The following is a 21,051-nucleotide window of genomic DNA, read 5'->3' as shown; positions in this document are numbered from 1 at the left end:
TTATTATTATACCTGATGAATTTATAGGTTCTCTTCTATTGAAAAGGACAACTTCTTTAAAATCAGCCCAAGCACACCCTGTTTTCAATGCTCAGGTGAGACTTTCAGGGACTGTGGAAGACATTTTCTTTGGAAAATCCTTATATTTAAAGTATCTTGCCCTGTGGTACCTAGGTAAGACTTCATATGTTAATGCTTCCACATAAGCCAAGTGCATGCAGCATAAATCTATTAATAGCATGTGCTCAAGACAGGCTAGTTGAAAAATCTGAGAACACAAGGGAGTATCTCTTTGAAGATTTAGATAGGATTTTTCTTAGAAGATGTTTAAATAGTTTAATCAAATATTCTTCTTCTTATCCCAAGAGACCAGAGTAAACTTTCTAGATATATAACTCCATGTCAGATTTCTATGATTTACTATATAATTTTACCCCCACTTCTAAAAAGATAGTAATTTATCAAGCAAGTTTACTTTTTATCAATGTTTCCCCCAAGTGTGTTCCTCACTAAGATATATTTAAATGAAAGATTACATGATAAAATACATTTTAAAAACACTAGGTTAAACTAAGGTTTCTTTATTGAAGAAAAATATACATCCCAGAATCAACAAAGTAATTTCATTTTTCTTACAGGTGAAAGAAGAGTCATATTGAAAAATATATCTATTTTTAATATATATAAAAATATCTATTTGGCTTACATTAAATAGTTCATGAGCAAAATCTAAATCTAAATAAAACTTTTAAATCCATTTCTCATTTCCCAGTAATCTGACATCTGTTATCAAGATCTTGTCAACTTACTTTTTTAATTGCTTTTGTGAGAGAAAAAAATAACATATTTTTCAGAACTGCTATTTGAATAACCCATTAAATAAAGGATGTTGGACAAATAAAGTTTCTCTTTTCCTCAAAAAAAAATCCATACAATTTATTAAGGATGACAAGGGGTAGAAATAAATATTTTTAAAATAAATGTAAATAATGATACAAGTAGCCTAGGTTCAACTTGATCCAGTGTTCAACTTCACAGAGAGTTAAGGCATATGTGAACACATATGGGGAGAATTCTTCATACTTTGGTACAAATATTTCCCAAAACAAAGCCACACTGTTGTTAGCCACAGATAAACAGTAAAGTCAAAGATGATGATGTTTTTGCTATTTATTTTGTACAAGGGTAGAGTGGTGGTTTCATAAACTCAAGTAACTAATGCTACAAGGTTAGATTATGTAAATACATTGCTAACTATGTTGTACAAGATTGTAAATGAAAACTATAACTCTCTACACATTTGCTGTTAATTTTATGAAGATTATCTAGTAATGTATACCCAATGTGTTAATGTGTCCAAAATTTTAAGAATGTTTACAAGCATATTTGAAAACATAAATTTTATTGAAATCAAATCCAAAACAATTTTCATTGATTCAATTTTTTTTAAAGCTAGATGCTTTTAAAAGTTCTCAGTACAGAAAGTAAAGTCACAGATACAACATCTGAGCAAAATCTCATTACATTAAACATCAAAGTGACCCAAGTTTTTCTGTTCATATGAATTCTAGAATGATAACCAGATTCCAGGAAATATTCCTAGTTAAGGGACTCTGCAGGGCAGGTGTGTCAAACTCATTTTCACCAGGGGCCAGCCACATTAGCCTTGTGGTTGCCTTCAAAGGGTTGAAATAATTTTAGGACTGTGTAAATGTAACTACTCCTTAACTGTTAAGGAGTTGAAATTACATTCAGCCCTTTGAAGACAACCTTGAGGCTGATGTGGCCCCCGGTGAAAATAAGTTTGATATCCCTGCTATAGAGAATGCAAAACTGGGATACGGAGGAGGTAACAGTATACTGGACTAAAAAATAGTAAGTGGACACATACACCTTCACTCTGGCCCTCTTCTCCATCTTTTTAGTCATTCTCTAGATTTGATTTGAATGTTTATGTGGGCTTTTTATGACTGCAAACTGTGAGAATAGCTGAAAGGCAATTGCTGCTTGATAGGATATAAAGCCAAGAACTGGGTACAGCTAAAGGCTCATCACTCTATAGCGATCATTAGTTCTGCTCTCTCCAGCCTTGTCTAAAAGGCAAACATTGCACACACAGATACTCTCAGCATGAGGAAAGAAAGTTTCAAAAAAAAATAACTTGTAGTGAGTGCAATAGGATCTGAAAAACACTAGGATTCTCAAAAGCCAATGTCTAAAAAAAAAACCCACTTTGTTTCATAAAATGAATCCTTTTATAGGTATTTGCTGTATTGCATCTTTATAATTATAAACATTAAAATGGCAATAAATACATAACTATCAACAATTGAATCTAAAAAAAAACAGACTAAGCAAACAAGCAGAAAAGAAATAGAATCATAGATATGGTGGCCAGTGGGGAGGGAAAATGGGGGAAAAGGATTAAGAAATACAAATTGGTAGTTACAGAACAGGCAGGGGGTTGTTGAGAACAAGCATAAGAAATGGAGCTGCTAGTGTCGCAGGTTTGATTCCCAGTCAGGGTACATGCCTGGGTTGCAGGCCATGACCCCCAGCAACTGCACATTGATGTTTCTCTCTCTCTCTCTCTTTCTCCCCCACTTCCCTCTCTAAAAGTAAATAAATAAAATCTTTTAAAAAATTAATAAAAAAAAGAAAAGAAAGAAATGGAGCTGCCAAAGAACTTCTATGCATGACCCATGGACATGAACAGAGGGGGGTCACTGGGGGGATTGGGGGGGTGCTGGGAGGGACAAAGGGGGAAAAATTGGGATAACTGTAACAGCATGATCAATAAAGATAAATCAATAAAATCAGTAAAAATAAAAAAGAAAATGCTAGTGTAAAATAGAACTTGTAAAAGAAAATTCTGTAAATCCTTACAACTTCCAAATCAGACACAATGAGAGCTACGACACTGTGCCTTAAAATTACTGACATGACATAAAATCATGCACTGCATTAGTTAAGTGTTAAAAAACAATAGCCTCACAATGCTATTAAATTAAAAAGAAAACAAACTTTGCATTACAAAAAGAAAACAGCTGGCGACATTTGTTAAAAGCTTAAATAAAACTTAAATGATTCAGATTAAAACTAGGAAAGCTACCAAAACAAGAAACAGGCTCTCACACGTGTTTAGGGACATACCCGCCTTCTACAGAACCTATGAGGCGATCCTCCCTTAGCATTGAAGTTTATAAAAAATAAAAATAAAAAGAGAAAAATCATCCATAAACTTTAACTATTCATTTTCCATTTAGCACATTCAATGAAATGTTAAACTAATAAAACTTAAAAGAGATGTAGTCAAATATTCAACAACCACATTATTTATGTTAATCTCTAGAAATATAGGCTCTGAGCATTTCTTACCCCTAGGAGATTATCCAGTGATAAAAATGAGCTCAGCAAATAAATATACTAAATTATTTTATTACTAGTTAATATACTAAATTATTTTAATATTATATGACTAAAATTTTTTTTGGAAAAGTACTGATTATTTCCTTTTATATACTACAATTTTAATGTAAAATTAGAACAAATTTCACCATTCAATGGATATCTACAAAGAGACTACTTCTAATAAAAGACTGGAAGACAAAACAAAAATAATTATAGAGTTATTCCAAATTAAAAGTAATTATTCATAAACAAATAACTTTGATTCCTTAAATACAGTTGTTTTGACTTTGAAATTACAATATTACAGATAACAAGACCAAAATCAGTATGGAGATAAGTTATAATAAGTACATGGAAGATCGATAATACAGTCTTATTAACAGTGTAAGAATAAAGAATGTTGAGTGACTCTTACCCTCTGTTCCAATGCTGACTGAGTCTGTTGTCTTAAAAGAGCTTTAAACGGCCCCCCTTCTTTTCCAGCACTACCACTTCCCATTCCTACAGAACATCAGTACATAAATAACCAACAAAACAACTACAGAAGCAGAAAGATTAATTGCATTCATCTTCATAAATATCATGAGTCAAAACCTGTTAAAATGATCCAAATGTTTAAAGTATTTGGGATGGTAGCTAAGCACATATTTTACTTTATTTTATTCACAAAGTTCATTTTAGAAGCAATATATCAAAGTTCTACTGATCATAGCTAGTTTTAAACTTAATTTGTTCTAAAAATTATTTTTTAACTAAATTAAGGTGTTGAATTTTTGTATAATATTCAATTTTTAAAATTGAGTCTTCTAATAAAAAATAATCATGATAGTACTAATTACTTATACTAACAATTTAAGAATACCAAAAGAAATAAGAGCAACATTAAATGTTTGTTTAAAAGTAAGTATTGTAAGGAAAAGCACTAATTGTGCTTATTTCAAATATTCCAAAACTCTCTAAAGAGCATGAATTTTAGGCAATTTTGAAGTACAGTCAAATTCATTAACTTCCCATTCCTAAACATAACAGTCATGTCAAAACAATATTAATATACATAGTTTTCCACACTCATTTGCAAAAATCAACATAAATTTTTTTGAAAACTAAAAATCACAAACATGTAATAGACACATCACAAATGTACAGTTATGAATGAAATAATTTTATTTCCCAAGTTCTTAGGTGTATTTTTAAAGGCTTAAATTTAAATTTCTTTCCCTACCTAACTTTAGTCTTTTGATAATACCAAGAGACCAACTACAGTCAAAGAATTACGGAAAGCGGAGGACTAGTGAGAGACTAGTTCTCTGCAAGCTAGAGTTACTACTTCAATTCTATCCTTTCAAACTGAAAAAGTATATAGTCTTATTCACTATGACTCTAAAAAGGAACTAATTTACTTTTACATTTTTAGCTGTTCTTGGATAAGGAAACAACAGTTAGCATGTGTATAGTCCCATTCTGTTCTTTTCTTTTATTTTTTAAAGGAAATTTATTTTTCTTGTAGTAACCTAAACATGATTTTTAGAGACTATACAATACTAAACACAGAAATGAAACTAAGATCTTTATGTGAAGCATATTGAAAGCTATAAAATAAAATATAATTTTGTAGAGATAAATGAAATATCAGAAAATACAGCAGAATAACTTGAAAATTAAAGCAATAGACAGAAAAAACTGGATAATGAAAGAATATTACCAAATGAGACTTAAACTGATTCAAACAGAATAATTTACTAATGTAACCATATGGTTTAGCAACGTGATGATACAGGTCCAATGTGAATAGAGTTGGTATGAAGGAAAAGAAAGTACAGCATCTAATATAGAAACTCTAGTAATGAGAACATAATAATAATTGTAAATATGTATGTCTATTTTCCTTAGACATATTACTTTTTAATATATAATTTTAGCAGAATATTTACAATTATCTATCAAGTAATCCTCAATCATGTTCTCATGATAATGCTAATACCTTAAATCTGTCTGCCAATAAGAAAAATGACAAGTACATCCTACATAAAATTCCCACTACTTCTTTGTAGTATCAAAAATGATTCAAAATAAAGGGATTATAAAGCTGACATAATGTGATCCTACCAGAAGCAGCCAGGAACAACTCTTCACTGAAAGAAACACTTTTCCTCAGAACTGGGCTGACAAGGCTAGAATGATGAGGGGGAAGGCTAGATTCCGAGAGGAGGAGACGGGACTTTCTAAGATGAAGGGAACCACAAGAGAGAGAGGGGGAGCTGGGATACAGGTAAATCCTAGGATTCTGTGGGTAAGGTGCTGTGGAGGAAAGTAGTAGAGAAAAGATGTAGATTCAGAAGATGATCAGAAAATGCAGGATAAGGAAAGCAATGATGAACCAAAACATAACAGTAAAAATGATTTTTAAAATGCATACACAAATTACACTAAGCATATGAAGACATTAGCAAGACATCTACTCAACATAATATAAATAGGATACAGTCTACAACTGAACAAAATCTTTACAAACTTTGCATTCTTTAAAATTTTTAAATCAGTTACACAAGATTTTATGCCATTCTAATAACTTTTAGTTGATTTCTTTAAAACACGTCAAGAATAGTTGCCTTCTTTTGCTTAAGAATGTATAAGATTAAAAAGTGCTGCATTTTACAAATTTCTAAAGCCAAAAGCTTGTTGTCTCAAATATAAACACTTAAAGTGGTAAAGTACAGCTCTTTAAATGTTACTAAACAAACACACACCAAAAAACATATCCCTTATGAGTATTTAAATTGAATACCCATAAAAAAACAAAGAGTACCATGTTAAGCATTTGCCATTATTAATTTTGAATAAATAAAATATTAAGTTCTTTCTGTTCAGCTTCAAGACATTAATACTTTTCTTTTCCTCTAAAATTTAAAATACTCAAATTTGACCATAGTACTGCTTGCATTTACAAAGAGTTGAGTACTGAAGGGGCAAATACCCTCTGGATCATAAAAACCATACATGGGTAAAAGCCTGACTAAAAATGGTAAAAATTAAGCCCTGGCTGGCGTAGCTCAGTGGATTGAGCGCGGGCTGCGAACCAAAGTGTTGCAGGTTCGATTCCAAGTCAGGGCACATGCCTGGGTTACAGGCCACGGCTCCCAGCAACTGCACATTGATGTTTCTCTCTCTCTCTTTCTCCCTCCCTTCCCTCTCTAAAAATAAATAAATAAAATCTTAAAAAAAAAGGTAAAGATTAGCTTTAGGCAGGTATAAGATCAATATCCTAACACTATCATTCTAAAACTCCATTGTGATTAGTTGAGTACTTGGAAAAAATATGAAAATAAAACCATAACGTATCAAAAATTAGAATCAACAGAAATAAATCAGTATGATTTTTTTCTAAAGAAAACAAGAGCTATTTGAAAACCAGCTGATAACTTTAACTACAAATGGAAAAACAACTTTCTCAGTCTAAGGTTTATTAACTTGATTCTATTTTTTGGCTTCCCAGTTTACATATAATAAATTGATAATAATCAGCTTATCTATACCCACTATTTCTCAAAAGACTGATTTTGGATGTAGTTAAATTGGAAAGCAGAGAATTATGAAATACACACTAAGCTACAGTTTTAAAAACTGTAGAACAATCATATTTGCCATTTTATTTTTTTAAATATACTTCTTAAAGATTTTATTTACTCATTTTTAGAGAGAGGGGAAGGAGAAAGAGAGGGACAGAAACATCAATTTATGGTTGCCTCTCACACACCCCCTACTGGGGACCTGGCCTGCAACCCGGGCATGTGCTCTGACTGGGAAATTGAACCGGGATCCTTTGGTTCTCAGACTCACGCTCAATACACTGAGCTACACCAGCTAAGGCAATATTGGCATTTTAAATCTCCATGAGAAATGAGAATGCTCCTCAGAGTATTCAAAAATACTCAGGGGTTCATGAGAAAGCCAAAGGACTAAAATGGCTAACATCCTATAAATTTGTTAATGAGGTAGTGAATAGTTATGGGCAAAACAAAGTAATTTATTTAGAGGTGGCTTAAAAATATAGAAACATATGAAAATATATTATAAATAAATTTTTTAAAAAACTAAAAAGTTGGAGATAGAAAACAAAATGCAAAAAAGTGCTCATTTGATAATACAACTGAATGCAAAGTAGGAAACTGAAAGAATAGACTGGTCCAGTTAATTTATTACTTCACAATCTTCATTAGTCTTGGTGTTTATAGTGAATTAAAGAAAAAGAAACAGAAACCAAGAAATACTTTGAAAAGTTTATCTGTGGTATGGCAAAGGAAAATAAAGATAAGAATATTAAAAGTGTCCTGGAATACACAAATAAATAGCCAGTAGACAAAGCTTTAAAAATACTTTTAAGAAAACTTTTTCTTCAAATACTATCCTAAGTCTTTAATCTTTCTTATTTTGATTGTTATGAATTCAAAGCCAAAATCTCATTCTTTACTAAAAAACAAACAAAACAAAACAAAACATAACAAAAAACAAAAAGAAAGAAAACCCCTACTATTTGAGTATGGTTAAAACGCTACATGACAACACGTCCATTACTATCAAATATCAATTGTATTTAGATGTTACTCATAATTATGTATATGTAAAAATAAAGCTATTCTTTTCAAAGAAGTACTCATATAAATAACTACATTTATAAAAATAGATATTAAATCTACAGGCTTATTCTTTTAATACCCTTTCTTTATTTTGGAAGTAGCACTGGTTCTAGAATAAGATTTCCTTTACATTGCCTTCATAAAATCAAAGGTCCTTTTATAAATTTCTAGTCTAACACAAAAATAAGGTTATTAAAGATAAATTTAACATAACACAAGAACTATGCAAAATATTTTAATTAATCTGGCAAGGAAACTGCCAGACAAAAATAATATTTACAAAAATTATAAACTATTAACTTTTAAATGTTTTACTTTTTATTTTTCTCAAGAATAATAATTTAATGATTAAATAAGTTAATTCTGTTTTATGGAGTAGAAAACTAATTTAATTTTTAATCATTTTTATCATAAACCATATTAATAAAAACTCAGATTATCAAAACATACATAGGAGGGGAAAATTATAAATTTCATACACTGAGATAGAGGCAATAATAAGTAAAGCAAAGCTGCTCTTTTCTAATATACAGACTAAGACAAGAGAAAACAAATGTTTTAAATAACAAAAAGTTAACAGATGTATGCATTCCAAAATAACCACTTTAGATGTTAAAATTTTTTTATAATTAAATCTTACAAATAAATTCAGAAACAGAAACAATGAATTCAAGATGCTTATACTGCATGAGGAATTGTATTGCAAGTTATTAGTGTTACTTTCTATTCACATAGATGTTCATTTAAGATGTTATTCCTCTCAATTTAAGCCTGAAAGGAAAAATATCTACATGCAAAAATAAATCCTGATTTCATATCTATACTGTGATTAAATCAGTAAAATGCAGCTCTCTGATCATGGTAATTGTGAACTTTACAAAATTTTTATATTTTAATTGTAGTAACTGAAAATGATCACTATTCACATTATCTTTTAACTGAAAAGCCAAAAACTGGAGAAAAGGCTTGAATGGAAAGCTAACAAGGAACAGAAACAAATTAGAAAAAAAATAGAAAAAAACAAAAGGTGGGTGGAGGTGCCTTACCAGTTTTGGGTGTCAAACTCAAATCTGTGTCAGAAGAAGAGGACTGTCGACTGTAGGACTTGGAAGGTGAAAAGGAATAAGTTTGGTTTTTCAGAGGGGTGGAGGGTCCTGATGAGTGAGTATTGGGGTTGGGATCTTCATTGAAGGGAATCCTGCCAGAAGAAGGTGGAAAAATATTAAGTAATCATGTGCCAAAGGACTTGATGGAAGGCAGCATGATCCAAACACCAGGAATGTATTGGGGCAGGGCCAGCAGTCATTTCTTAAGTGTGGAGCTGGGTCTGAGGCCAAAGTCAACCAACTGCTGTTTAACCATTCATCATTCTTCAGAAAAGTAATTATCTGCATTGAAATAGTTAATAAGCCAACTAAAAAGGCAAAAAAAGCATGAAATGACAGACTAAGGGTGAGGGATAAAAATATTTTAAAAAGAAATAAACAAAAAATAAATACATGACTGAAAATACTTTCAAATAAACAATGCTTTTTTTAAGTTACAAAAGAAAAAAATGATGAGACTGCAAATGGTGTGTGTAAATATTCACAATTGTTTTTATATTTGCACACACAGATATTGTCAAAAGAAAAATGTTTCCTTATCCTATAGCATCAAGAGTGCCACAGCTAAAAACACAGCAGAGAGGAAAATTAATACAGCTACACAGAAACATTGCATTTTATGCACAATAGTTGCTTACCTGTTTTCCAATAGCTCTCTTCCACAGAATGAAACAGACCCTACCTTAACAAATTTTGTATAAAGAAAATGAGCAAATCAGAAGCTTTGGTAGCTATTTTCTTTAGAATCTAATCATCAAATTTTATTCTAACCTTAGTTGAAATGTCAAAAATATATACTGGAGGATTCTTCCAAAAATGCACAGTACACATACACAAGACAGGGTTCTTAGACGATCTGTGGAAGGGACTTTGGAAACTGGAAGAACACTTTCACTCCCATGTAGTTAGAGCCTCTGTGGTGGCTAAATACAGGATTTCTTCAGGAGGAAGCCAAGACTTGTGGTGCCTGCCTGCACTACCTGCCTGCCTGCCCTCTGCAGCCACTCTGCCCGTGGCTTGCCTTCCCCAGTGCTAGAGTCTCAGCAGTCTCGTACCAGTATAGATGAGAGTGGGAACAGACACAGAGAAGTTCTGAGTAAGCCGTGAGCCAGTAGCAGTATGAATTGGGCTGTTGTGAGTCGAGCGGCATCCATGGCTTGGAGGATGAACCAGCGGAGACCTGAGGGAATTTTTGATCAAAGTGGAAGAAAAGAAAACAATACATACAACAGATAGCAAAGTTATGTTAAAATAATTTCAAAGGAGCTTTAGTTAGGGGAGAGGAATTATTTTTTTAGTCCCTAGCATGCAAAAAAACAAGCTGGGAAAATTTTTTTAAAAAGCTAAGTATTCATTCATTAGGATATAGTTATAGTTTTAAAGGATCAGATTAATAAATTAGGACTAGAATATGAAAAATAGCAAGCAAAATTTTCAGGAGAATTAAATGTTTTAAAAAGACTAAGATTTGGATAGAAGTTGCTTTAAAATGTTTATTATTTGATCACCATAAAGGTTACTACACAGTATTTTAGGGAGAAAATACCCATAAAAGTGAAAAGTCAAATATAAAGTTCTTATATTACCTTTGAAACTGAGATATGAATAATTGCTGATATAATTAATTATATTTCCCATAAAGAAAGTTTTACTAACAAAATCTTCTGTCTAGAACATCAAGATAGGTGTACTTAAGAATAAGAAAGGTGATAGCATAAAGAGAAATAAGTGAACTGAATGGATATAAGTGGATATAAAAATTGTGGATTTTAGCACAAGTGTATAGCTTAAATCCAAGTTACATTGGGAAAAAAGCAAAGCGAGGAAACACTGCTTTTAAAAACACATTAATAATGCAATATAAATGATTTTTGTCTAATTCTCTCAAACAGAATATGTTATTTAAACAGATAAAACTATATTCTGAATTTAAATTTTGTAAGATATCAACTTATGACCTGCAAAAGACCACATTATGTGCATGTATAGATGTATTTAAGTCAGTTACACAGGTATATATTCATATATAACATTTCAAATTTTCACAAAGAAATTTGGCTAAAAGGACACAGTTACATTGGATGGGGAAGAAAGGTATATTATATAAATAAGAATCCTGGACTTCATACTAGTAATTATTTCACTATCCACTGACTTTGTTTATGCACAGTAAGGTGAAAAGAATTATAAGTGAATATACTGAAAAACTATCATATCCCCATTTTTTTAGAATTCACATTACAAGCAGGCCAACAGCCCAACTTTTCCTGGTATTTCTCCTTTTGCATTGCTAGCAGACATTCCCAACAATCACAATTTGTCAAGGCTCAAACATGAGCTATCATTAATTGTCAACAATGGTCTACAGACTACTTTCTGAAAATATCACTGATTTTACAACAGGACAAATGTTTCTGATTCTGTTGCTAGTTTAAATTTAAAATGTTTTTAACATAACTGATCAAAATCAAACATTTCATTGGTGACTTATTTGTATACAAACTGAATAAGGTTTTACTTTTGCTTTTTTCTTTCTCTGTTGAAGTGACTATCAGTCCATACAAAGGAGAAATTATGGCTAAAGTCTCTTAGAAAGTACTTTTCTTTCTAAAGCAGAGAAGCAATAAATCATACGTAAATGTATTTTCTACCATCAAGATAGTTCAGCTAGGAAACACCAAAAATATTTATATTGTACATTACATTGAGCATCTAAAAAGGAAAAAAAAAAACTGATGGAGTAGAACACACCATTAATAAAGGTAAAATAAAATGAATAAAATAAAATGAACATTGTAAAATGTTCAAATTATGATATCACATTAATATCCAAGTATACTGGAGCATCATCATAATGTGTCCTTGGAGTTTTAATTCCTATCCGTCTCCTTGCATGAAATACTCTAGTGGCACTTCTAATATCAATCCATTCAGACAGGAACATAATCCAAACTACCTTTTATCAAATACCTGTCTAGAAACAATATGTTATAATTAAATACCAGAATAATTATAATCCACTGAATCCTAAAACAATTTTAAGCTAGCATGCAAATTGGTTCATTATCAAAAACACAAAGAAGTTAGTTAAAATAAAGCAGCCTGAATATTGAGGTTATTTATTTTTTTTAAATAACATGACTCAAGTAGTAAGATGTCTTTCAGAAAATCTTAATAAAGCAACTTAAATTCTTCATAATGTGAATATTTAAAGGCAAATGGCTACAACAAACTTAGAAAGGAGAAAACTTACACAAACCAAGATTTACATTACTAAAACAGATCTCAGAAGGGAGGGGGGTGGGGGGGGAGTGGAAGAGATTAGCCAAAGAACACATATGCATATATGCAAAGCCCATGGACACAGACAACAGTGTGGTGGGGGCTGTTTGGTGGAGGGAGAGAAGGGGGAGGGAGAAAAGAGGGACATCTACAATAGTGTCAACAACAAATGTTCTCCTACTACCCATACATCATTCTAAGGCACCAACAGTAATATAACTTTTTCTTTCCACTAAGTAATTTAGTAAAAAGTGAAACTTCAGCCATCACAGCTATAAAAGCCAGACCCCTTCAGTCAGTTGCAGATAAAGATGAAGGTGGCAGGAGGAAGAGGGATGCAGGTCCTTACTGAAATTTGCTATAGGAACACGAAAAAAAATCTGAATTCCCTTCAAAATCTACTCCTGCAATCTGACTTTACCTGTAGCAGCAGGCAGTTGATACATTTTGAAGGCACATTTTAAATGAAATATAAAGGAAATTCACTCTTCCAATTTATTTAAAATGTATTTCACTTGCAACATATTTCCAAATAAAATTAGGAAATTTATTGTACTCTCTCTTGTGACCAAAATTTAATCCAAATAAATAAAGGCCAGAAAAAAGGAAATAATTAAACAAAAAGAATAAACTTAAAATAAAGAGGAAAATCTAATCTTTAGAAATATTGTTTAAAAAAAAAGTCTGTGATTATTTCCTAGCCAACCTTTCTTCACTACTGGTGAACTAGGAAACATTTCAGTTTTCTGACAACAGAATTCTGACTCCTTGATGAAACAGGAAAGGGGTCAGTAACAAATCCAACCTGCCACCTGTTTTGTTAGGAAGTAGGTTTTACTGAAACACAACCGCACTGGTTAATTTGCATACTGTTGATGGCTGCTTTCACACGACAGCAGCAGAGTTGCTGTACCTTCTGATCATTTACCAAAACAGCTTGTTGACCCTCGATCTAGAAGAATCTCTAGATGAGTGATTCTCAATGGAAGTACTAATGGCATTTAGGATGGAACACATATTCCCTGCACAGAGCTGTCCCTTGCCTTGCAGAACAGTCAGCTTGTCTCCAGCAGGACCACCTCCCTCACCCTTCATCATGACAGAAAGTTTCCGTCTCAAACATTCCCTTTGACAGCACCAGCACCACCACGCTGAATGATGCCACACAGGCTGAATCCAGTCAACAGAAGTTTTGTGGGATGACACAGTTTTTTAAAAATGTGTGAGCCTAAATTCCTTTAGCTAAGGATCAGCAAACTCTTTTTTTTTTTTTTTTTTGGTAAACTAAGATAGAAACTATGTAGCCAGTACCTGGAATAACTTACTATCTGGCATTTTACAGAGAATGTTTGCCAGTATCTGCTTTATACAGTCCCCATTATTAACTATATAATTATGACGAATTATTTATATAAACTACTTGGCCTCTGTAGACATTCAAGTTTGAGACCCCTGCTCAAGTCAATCTTTCCTGCTTTCTATGGTATATTGCTAATAATAAGCATAACCGAATTATCAGGTGTAGGGTTTTAAGGACTCCCCAAAGAATAATTCCACATAATACATAAATATTCACTTTATGCTTTAGATACACAGTTTAAAGATCTGAATAAGTTTAATTTTATATTATTTTATTTGAATTTCATATTAAGGCTATAAATAAAATATTTGGACTATTTAAACAGTTTTAAGCTTGAAGTGTTGATAGTCATCTCTGATAAGAAAAATCACCATAGGAAAAAAATGTACGTTGAACGACACTACCAAAATGTTTCAAATCAAATGAAAATGTACAGGTAAAAGAAAACAAGCTCCTTAAGATCAATTCATTGATTCATACTTACTCCTTCATTTCTTTGGATGGGGAATTACATGCAGGAAGGAATGCTGCTGGGCTACTTAATTTATCCAGTGTACATGCTGTTCCTATGGCTCGTACCACCAGACCAGATTCGCCTTCCAGATCAAAACACTGCAGGTATCCAACGACCGCATTTCCTCTCATTTCAAGCACTTTCAAGCCAATCTTCCTCTGCAGTTCACCTACCAAAAAGGAAGAAAACTCATTCTGCTTTATATCTCCACATTACATGAATTTAAAAGAATCTAAAAAATCATGGATTTTTAGAACTTGAAAGAAACCTAAAAGGTTATCTGGTTCAGCATTATACTGCCAGAGAGACAAGATATTATTAGCTACATTTTACAGATGTGGCAGATAAGGTTCACTCGTCAATGAATTCATTTACCAAATAATTTCTGGTTGTGTACTATGTGCCTGGCACTCCTTTCTTCTAAGTGCTAGGTATACAGAGATGAACTAGAAAGATAAAGCTCCCAAATCTAGTGCAGTTTACATAATGGTGGAAGAAACAGATAAAAATCAAGTAAACAAATATGCATACTACATATAACATATAGAATACATAGCATATAATATAGTCTAACATAATTATAATTACAACTTATGCATTACATATTATATATTATATAATACAAATATAAATAAACTAGAACATAATTAAATGTATTATTTAATATATTACCTGTAATACATATTAAGTATGAATATAGCACATCCATACTTATCTATAAATTTTAACTAATATAATTAATTTAATAGTAATATAAGTATAAATTATAGCTTATATATAAAATAAACTATATATAAGTAATGTAAGTATAAATATAAATATAATGGAAGTACAAATATATATTTAAAGATATAACTTTATTAAATATAAATATTTATACTTATTTATTGTCTAGTATGTATGTATGTATGAATGTGTAAGTATATATACGCTCACATATACAAGGTCCGGCAGAAGTAAGGCCTGCTTGAGTGTGGTTGGTAGGGTAATAATATAGGTATAATAATTTATAGCTTTAATTTGAACATTTCACCTATAATGTCATATGGTGTGTTTGAGTGTGATATTGTTATGCCACAGAATTACATGCTTATGATTTTGCAATGAAAGACTTTGTAATAAATAAAGGGCATTATTTGTGCCAGACTCTGTATATACATATCAACATATATTTTAGATGGTAAGTAAGTTCTTCAAAGAAAAATAAGAAAAGTAGTTGGGTAAAAGTGGCAAGGAGGAGTAGAAGGAGCTGTAAGCTGTCAGAGAAGGACTACAAAAAGGCAACATTTGAACAGAAAGCATTAGATTACCTAAATCTGACTACAAATAAATGTTAGAGAGAAAAAAACTAGAACCCAGTTTCCTACCTCCTTGCTCAGGGCACTTTCCACTATACCACTTCATGAGCACAATTTCCTTTCACTGCCTAGTTAAGAAGGAATTATAAGCTTCTGATTAGATTTCTTCTTGTTACAAGATGGGAATTCATGTGTTCAGGAGGAAGGAGCCAAGGGTAGGGAATCAGTCACTTTCCATTCACAGTTGTCATTGTAAAATCTGAGGTAGTATGTCAGAAGGAAGTAAAAAATTGGGGAGTATTAAGGCAATCAGTAATGGAGCTTTAAAAAAAAAATACCTGACATTAAAGAAATGAGTCTCTGTCTGGCCTCATTTGATGCCCTTGGTGTACGAATTCGATCAATCCATTGATATTCTGGGTCTTCGTTGACCACAAGTTCTTCTACAAATCCGTGAATTATTACAGCTCTGTAGCACTTTGGAATAGATGTTGCTGTTAAAAGAATCACAAGGTTAAATTCAATTTTTAAAAAATGTACAACTAAGTTCTTAACTTTTGGATATATAGTACAAAAACATCTTTTGCTGTGATAATCTAAAATGCAAATATAATAATATTTCCAATTAACCAGTCTTCTAAGTTTCTTTTTAATTCTTAAAATAATCAGTTTCTTTTGTGAGCCCTCTCATTTTTTCCCATGTAAGCGTAATGGATATAAATGGTACTTTTATAATTTAGAAAATAGCTAAGACTTCTTAAACAGCATTTAATACAAAGCACAAAAAAATCAAAATTAAAGACAGCTGGCTGATTATTATCTAAACAGGTAAAAAGCAGATAATATATACAAAAAACTTTACTTTTTCAAAGCCCTATGTAAAAGTTCTGTACACCAGTCTCAAAACTCAAACCTTTCTGACATAATCTGAGGAGTAATGCAGCCCTTCAGTTTTTAATAATCATGGTTCAGTAGTCACTGCACTACCTAACAGACTCATTTAATATGTAAAACACCAAATGTCATTGGATTTAATTAAGATCTGGTCAGATTCAAAAAGGGGAAAACCTGAGAACATCTACACCCAACTAGTTTCTTAACATAGACCTTTGCGCCTTGAAGTTAATGGCTCAGGATTTTTCCACACTATGAATCCAAACTAGCTGTGAATTGCCCAAACTACTCAATTCTAACCCATACTGCTTGGTATTGATGGGGCTCCACACCTGTAGAACCCTATGTAGTTTTTGGTAGCACCACAGTGATTGCCTGTAGTGCTCCACTCCTATCTTTTAGTGTCCTGTACCAGAGTAAAATACCACTGGATTTTTTTTCTTTTTAACAGTTATGCAAAGTTTAATACAGTCATATCCACATTTGACCAAAGTAACCTGTTCTAACTTATGATAGAAAAATTTAGTCCTGGCTGGTGTGGCTCAGTGGATTGAGTGCCAGCCTGGGAACCAAAGGGTTGCTGGTTCGATTCTCAGTCAGGGCACATGCCTGGGTTGCGGGCCAGGCCCCCAGTAGGGAGCATGTAAGAGGCAGCCACACATTGATGTTTCCCTCTTTCCCCTCCCTTCCTCTCTATTTAAAAATAAATAAATAAAGTATTTTTTAAAAAAAGAAAAATGTAACAGCCAACAAAATATTATTCTCTGTGAAGTAACAGAATATGTGACAGTTATTTTTTATCTTGTTTTTCATAGATGTTGACCTGCTGATACAAAAGTAAAACCTGTATTTGATGAGTGGCTACAAGCTTCTCCATAGGTTGGTATCCACTAATTTTGGCTTTTAATGCCACTGGAGACTTCCGCAAGATATACTTAAGTCCATTCACCACAAAAGGGTCCACATCTGTATTGTATTAGACAGCCCATTTGAATGAAGTCTGAAAATTCCACACATGTAGCCTCATCAACTTTGTTTCTCCAAATGCAGATATTAGAAGGTATGGGATTTGTTTTCATTGAGAAAGTGCAACAAGTCTTTCTCCTTCTATGTTGTTGCTGACTAATGACAACCAATGGATATCAAGGTACTCTTTAGATACAGTGCCTCACATCACTATTTTATACCAATTTTTTATATCATGCTTAGACATATGTAGTTCAATAAGCCAGTGATTTTTCTTTTAATATGTGGCCTACATGAGCTGTTGACTCGTCTTGTTCACCACAAAGTACAGGTCAGTGTAAGTATATTCCCTTCATTGTATCATTTTGAGTTAGGTCTGTAACAAATGTTATCACACTTTTTTTACCTTCTCAAATGAAAGGCACCCAGATCTAATTCTCTAAGGATACATTAATTTGTAGCATTGAAGCATAAAAAAACATTCTACTTTTGTTTTCCATCTTGTTTCCAGTCCTTCTTAGGTATCTCTGAGTTTTATTCTTATGTAATGCTTTAAGAACAGTTCTCCACCTTCAGGCCCAATACCATGAAACATAAGGTTTAAAAGTGAATGAGGTTAAGTTGTTTCATTAATATGTAGATTATTTCAAATTCTGGGGAAAACCCCAAAATCTTCACCTGGCACTCTTTTTGCGGCACTGAGTGGCTGTTACCAGCAACGTGTAATGTTATTCCCTTTAACCATGCTGACAGGCTGGGAGAGCTGGAGTAGAAGCTGGAGAAGGGGCTGCAGTGGGGCTCAGCCGGACAGTCTGCCTGTGGGCCACAGGCATTGCTGTGACGACCGGGTGCACACATGTGCCCCACTGAATTTTTCTAATAACCATTCGTATGAACTTGTAAAAAATTAGATATTCACTTTAAAATCAGGTAAGTAGTCCCCAGAACTACAACAACTGTTTCTGAAAAATTAACAATTTTCTCTTTGGCATTAAAACCAAAGTATAATAGACTTTCCATTAGCCTTCTAAAATATTAATTTGATTTTCCATATTTATCAATTATTAAATTTCTTGTTTAATGAGTAATAAAATGTATTTACTTACTGCAAAAGAATTTGACTCCACATGACGACTGCCTAAATCGATTCAAATCATTGAAGAGGTCTACTTTGACAACTACATTGATTTCCCCACGAATACCTATAATTTCAAAAGGAAAATCAAGTTTCTACCTTAAAAAAAAGTATACTTAAATAATCAAGCAAATAAATGCCAACTAAAGATTTTAAAATAATGTATCAAACATAACAGCAATGCTTTGTTTGCTAATTATTTTCACATTAAAAAATGAATAATGTTCATTTTTACTACAAATCTCCACTTATCTGAACCAATCAAACTGGAAAAGAGTACCATTGAAATCGATGATAGTAACTTTTGCTGAGTACTGACAATATTCTAAATGCTTTACAAGTACTATCTCATAGTGTTCACACCAACCCAGTAAGGTAATTTCTATAGTATTAGTATCCCACTTTACAGGGGCAAAAACTAAAGTTTAACAAAAGTTAAATAATTTATATGTCATTAGCTAGTAAGTGGTAAAGCCAGGATTAAAGGTCAGATCTTTATTATCCCAGAGTAAATGCTCTTATCAACTAATGCAAGAATCTGATTTAACACAAATGAATTTTTATTCTTTTCAATGAATATACAGGAAAAGTTAAAATAAGCTAAGTTTTTTTAGAAGATGAGCTAACAAATAAAAATGACCCAGCCTCTACCTCTAAACATTTATTAAATGTATTTACTTGTCTGTCCTGACTTCTTATTAAATTCATACTTATGGACGAATCCCTCTAAGAAAAGTGAATTGTTCATTTACCCACTTAAATAACAGATTATGTTCCTAATAAAGGACCCATATTGAACCAACAATAAGCAATATTGAATATAATATATTTAAAAAATTCATTCATTCATATAGCTATTGCCTTTAATCCAAGCCCAGATTAATTCTCCAGTAGCTTTTTTAAATTGGTAATATAACATTTGAATAGATTTTATTTCCTGATTACAAAGATGATACATACAGGGTGGAACAAAATTAAGTTCACAAGTTGTGAGTACACAAAACAGGGTTTATTCTTGTATTATTATTTATTATTAATATTATTTTTCATATGAACATCTGTAAACCTACTTTATCTCACCCTCTATACAATGTAAAAAGTATGGAAAAAAGAAAAAGAGGACAAAGAGGAAAAAATAGGATTACAGTCCAGAAATAAAAACATTCAAGGATATACATTTTATCATGTATTCCACCAATAACATTACATATACACAATTCTTTTGTTTCTAAATAAATTGGGATCATTCTACAATGTTTTATAGTCTGGATGTTGCAATTCATAATACCTCATGCACACTTCCTTATGCCATTATATTATGAAAACATGCTTTAGCTCTGGCTGTGTAAGTTATGGTTTATTTATGCTCTAAATTATTTAAGTAAATCCTATTTTGCAACTTATTTTTACAAATTTAAACATTAGTAAATAATAATGGAATATAAGTAACATTACAGTTAAATATACGTATCTCAGCAAACATCTTACTTCCTTATAATAAATGACTATCAGTGGAATAGCCAGGTCAAAAATGTAAAATAGGCAGAAAGATTCAAGACGGTAGATTCAAGACGGTAGATTCAAGACTGAAAGATTCAAGAGCATCTGCTACTTCCTTTCAGGTCCATTTGCCCTTCTAAAACGACAGCGTTTCTTTAGGCTAGCAGTTCTCAAACGTTTTAATCACAGGACCCTTTTGCATCTTAAAAATTATTGAGAATGTCACAGAGGTGTTGTATATGTGACTTATAGCTACCAATATTTACCACATTATAAATTAAAATTGAGAATTTAAAAAAATATTTGCTTCTTGCCCTGGCTGGCATAGCTCAGTGGATTGAGCACGGGCTGCAAACCAAAGTGTCGCAGGTTCGATTCCCAGTCAGGGCACATACCTGGGTTGCAGGCCACGGCCCCCAGCAACCGCACATTGATGTTTCTCTCTCTCTCTCATTCTACCTCCCTTACCTCTCTAAAAATAAATAAATAAAATTTAAAAAATATTTGCTTCTTATTCCATTTAAAATAATGATAAATCTTTGTTAATATAAGCAATGGTTTTTATAAAAATATATTTGGAAAGACAAGAGAATAACTAGAGTAACCCTGTGTTACATTTTACAAATCTCTATAATGTCTAGCTTAATGAAATACAGTTTGAAAATATGTTTTTAGAAACATAGATTACAAATATGAGATGATTTTTAAATAATGCCTTTACTTTCCATAATGTACAAATTTAGCTTGGAAAATTCTTTCAATTATGTTCAGAAAAGAAACAATTTGCCCTAGCTGGTGTAGGTCAGTGGATTGAGCATGGGCTGTGAACCAAAGCATCACAGGTTCAATTCCCAGTCAGGGCACATGCCTGGGTTGCAGGCCATGGCCCCCAGCAACCGCACATTGATGTTTCTCTCTCTCTCTTTTTCCCCCCTCTCCCTCTCTAAAAAT

General features: G+C 32.2%; 1 protein-coding gene and 1 pseudogene across 6 annotated transcripts in view; both read right to left on the bottom strand.

Annotated features, from left to right (window-relative positions):
* The window catches only part of C2CD5 (C2 calcium dependent domain containing 5), an 87,773-nt gene that overhangs the window by 52,725 nt on the left and 13,997 nt on the right, over positions 1-21,051 (bottom strand). For 4 of the 6 annotated variants that reach the window (XM_045829197.1, XM_045829199.1, XM_045829198.1 and 1 more), the window contains exons 5-9: positions 18,572-18,667; positions 15,944-16,099; positions 14,278-14,476; positions 9,092-9,243; positions 3,827-3,912 (exon numbers count right to left, since the gene is read on the bottom strand). In XM_045829197.1, coding sequence (XP_045685153.1) covers positions 3,827-3,912; positions 9,092-9,243; positions 14,278-14,476; positions 15,944-16,099; positions 18,572-18,667 — 689 coding nt within the window. Of the gene's footprint in view, positions 1-3,826; positions 3,913-5,517; positions 5,710-9,091; positions 9,244-10,206; positions 10,302-14,277; positions 14,477-15,943; positions 16,100-18,571; positions 18,668-21,051 lie in introns of those variants that run through there. The other 2 variants (XM_045829201.1, XM_045829202.1) reach the window with 2 other exon arrangements.
* Positions 17,622-18,323, bottom strand: LOC123812527 (annotated as a pseudogene).

The sequence above is a fragment of the Phyllostomus hastatus genome, unplaced genomic scaffold (assembly GCF_019186645.2).
Source record: "Phyllostomus hastatus isolate PE091 unplaced genomic scaffold, TTU_PhHast_1.1 phas_scaffold_93, whole genome shotgun sequence".
Taxonomy (NCBI): Eukaryota; Metazoa; Chordata; class Mammalia; order Chiroptera; family Phyllostomidae; genus Phyllostomus; species Phyllostomus hastatus.
This window is presented reverse-complemented; position numbering and strand designations above follow the sequence as displayed.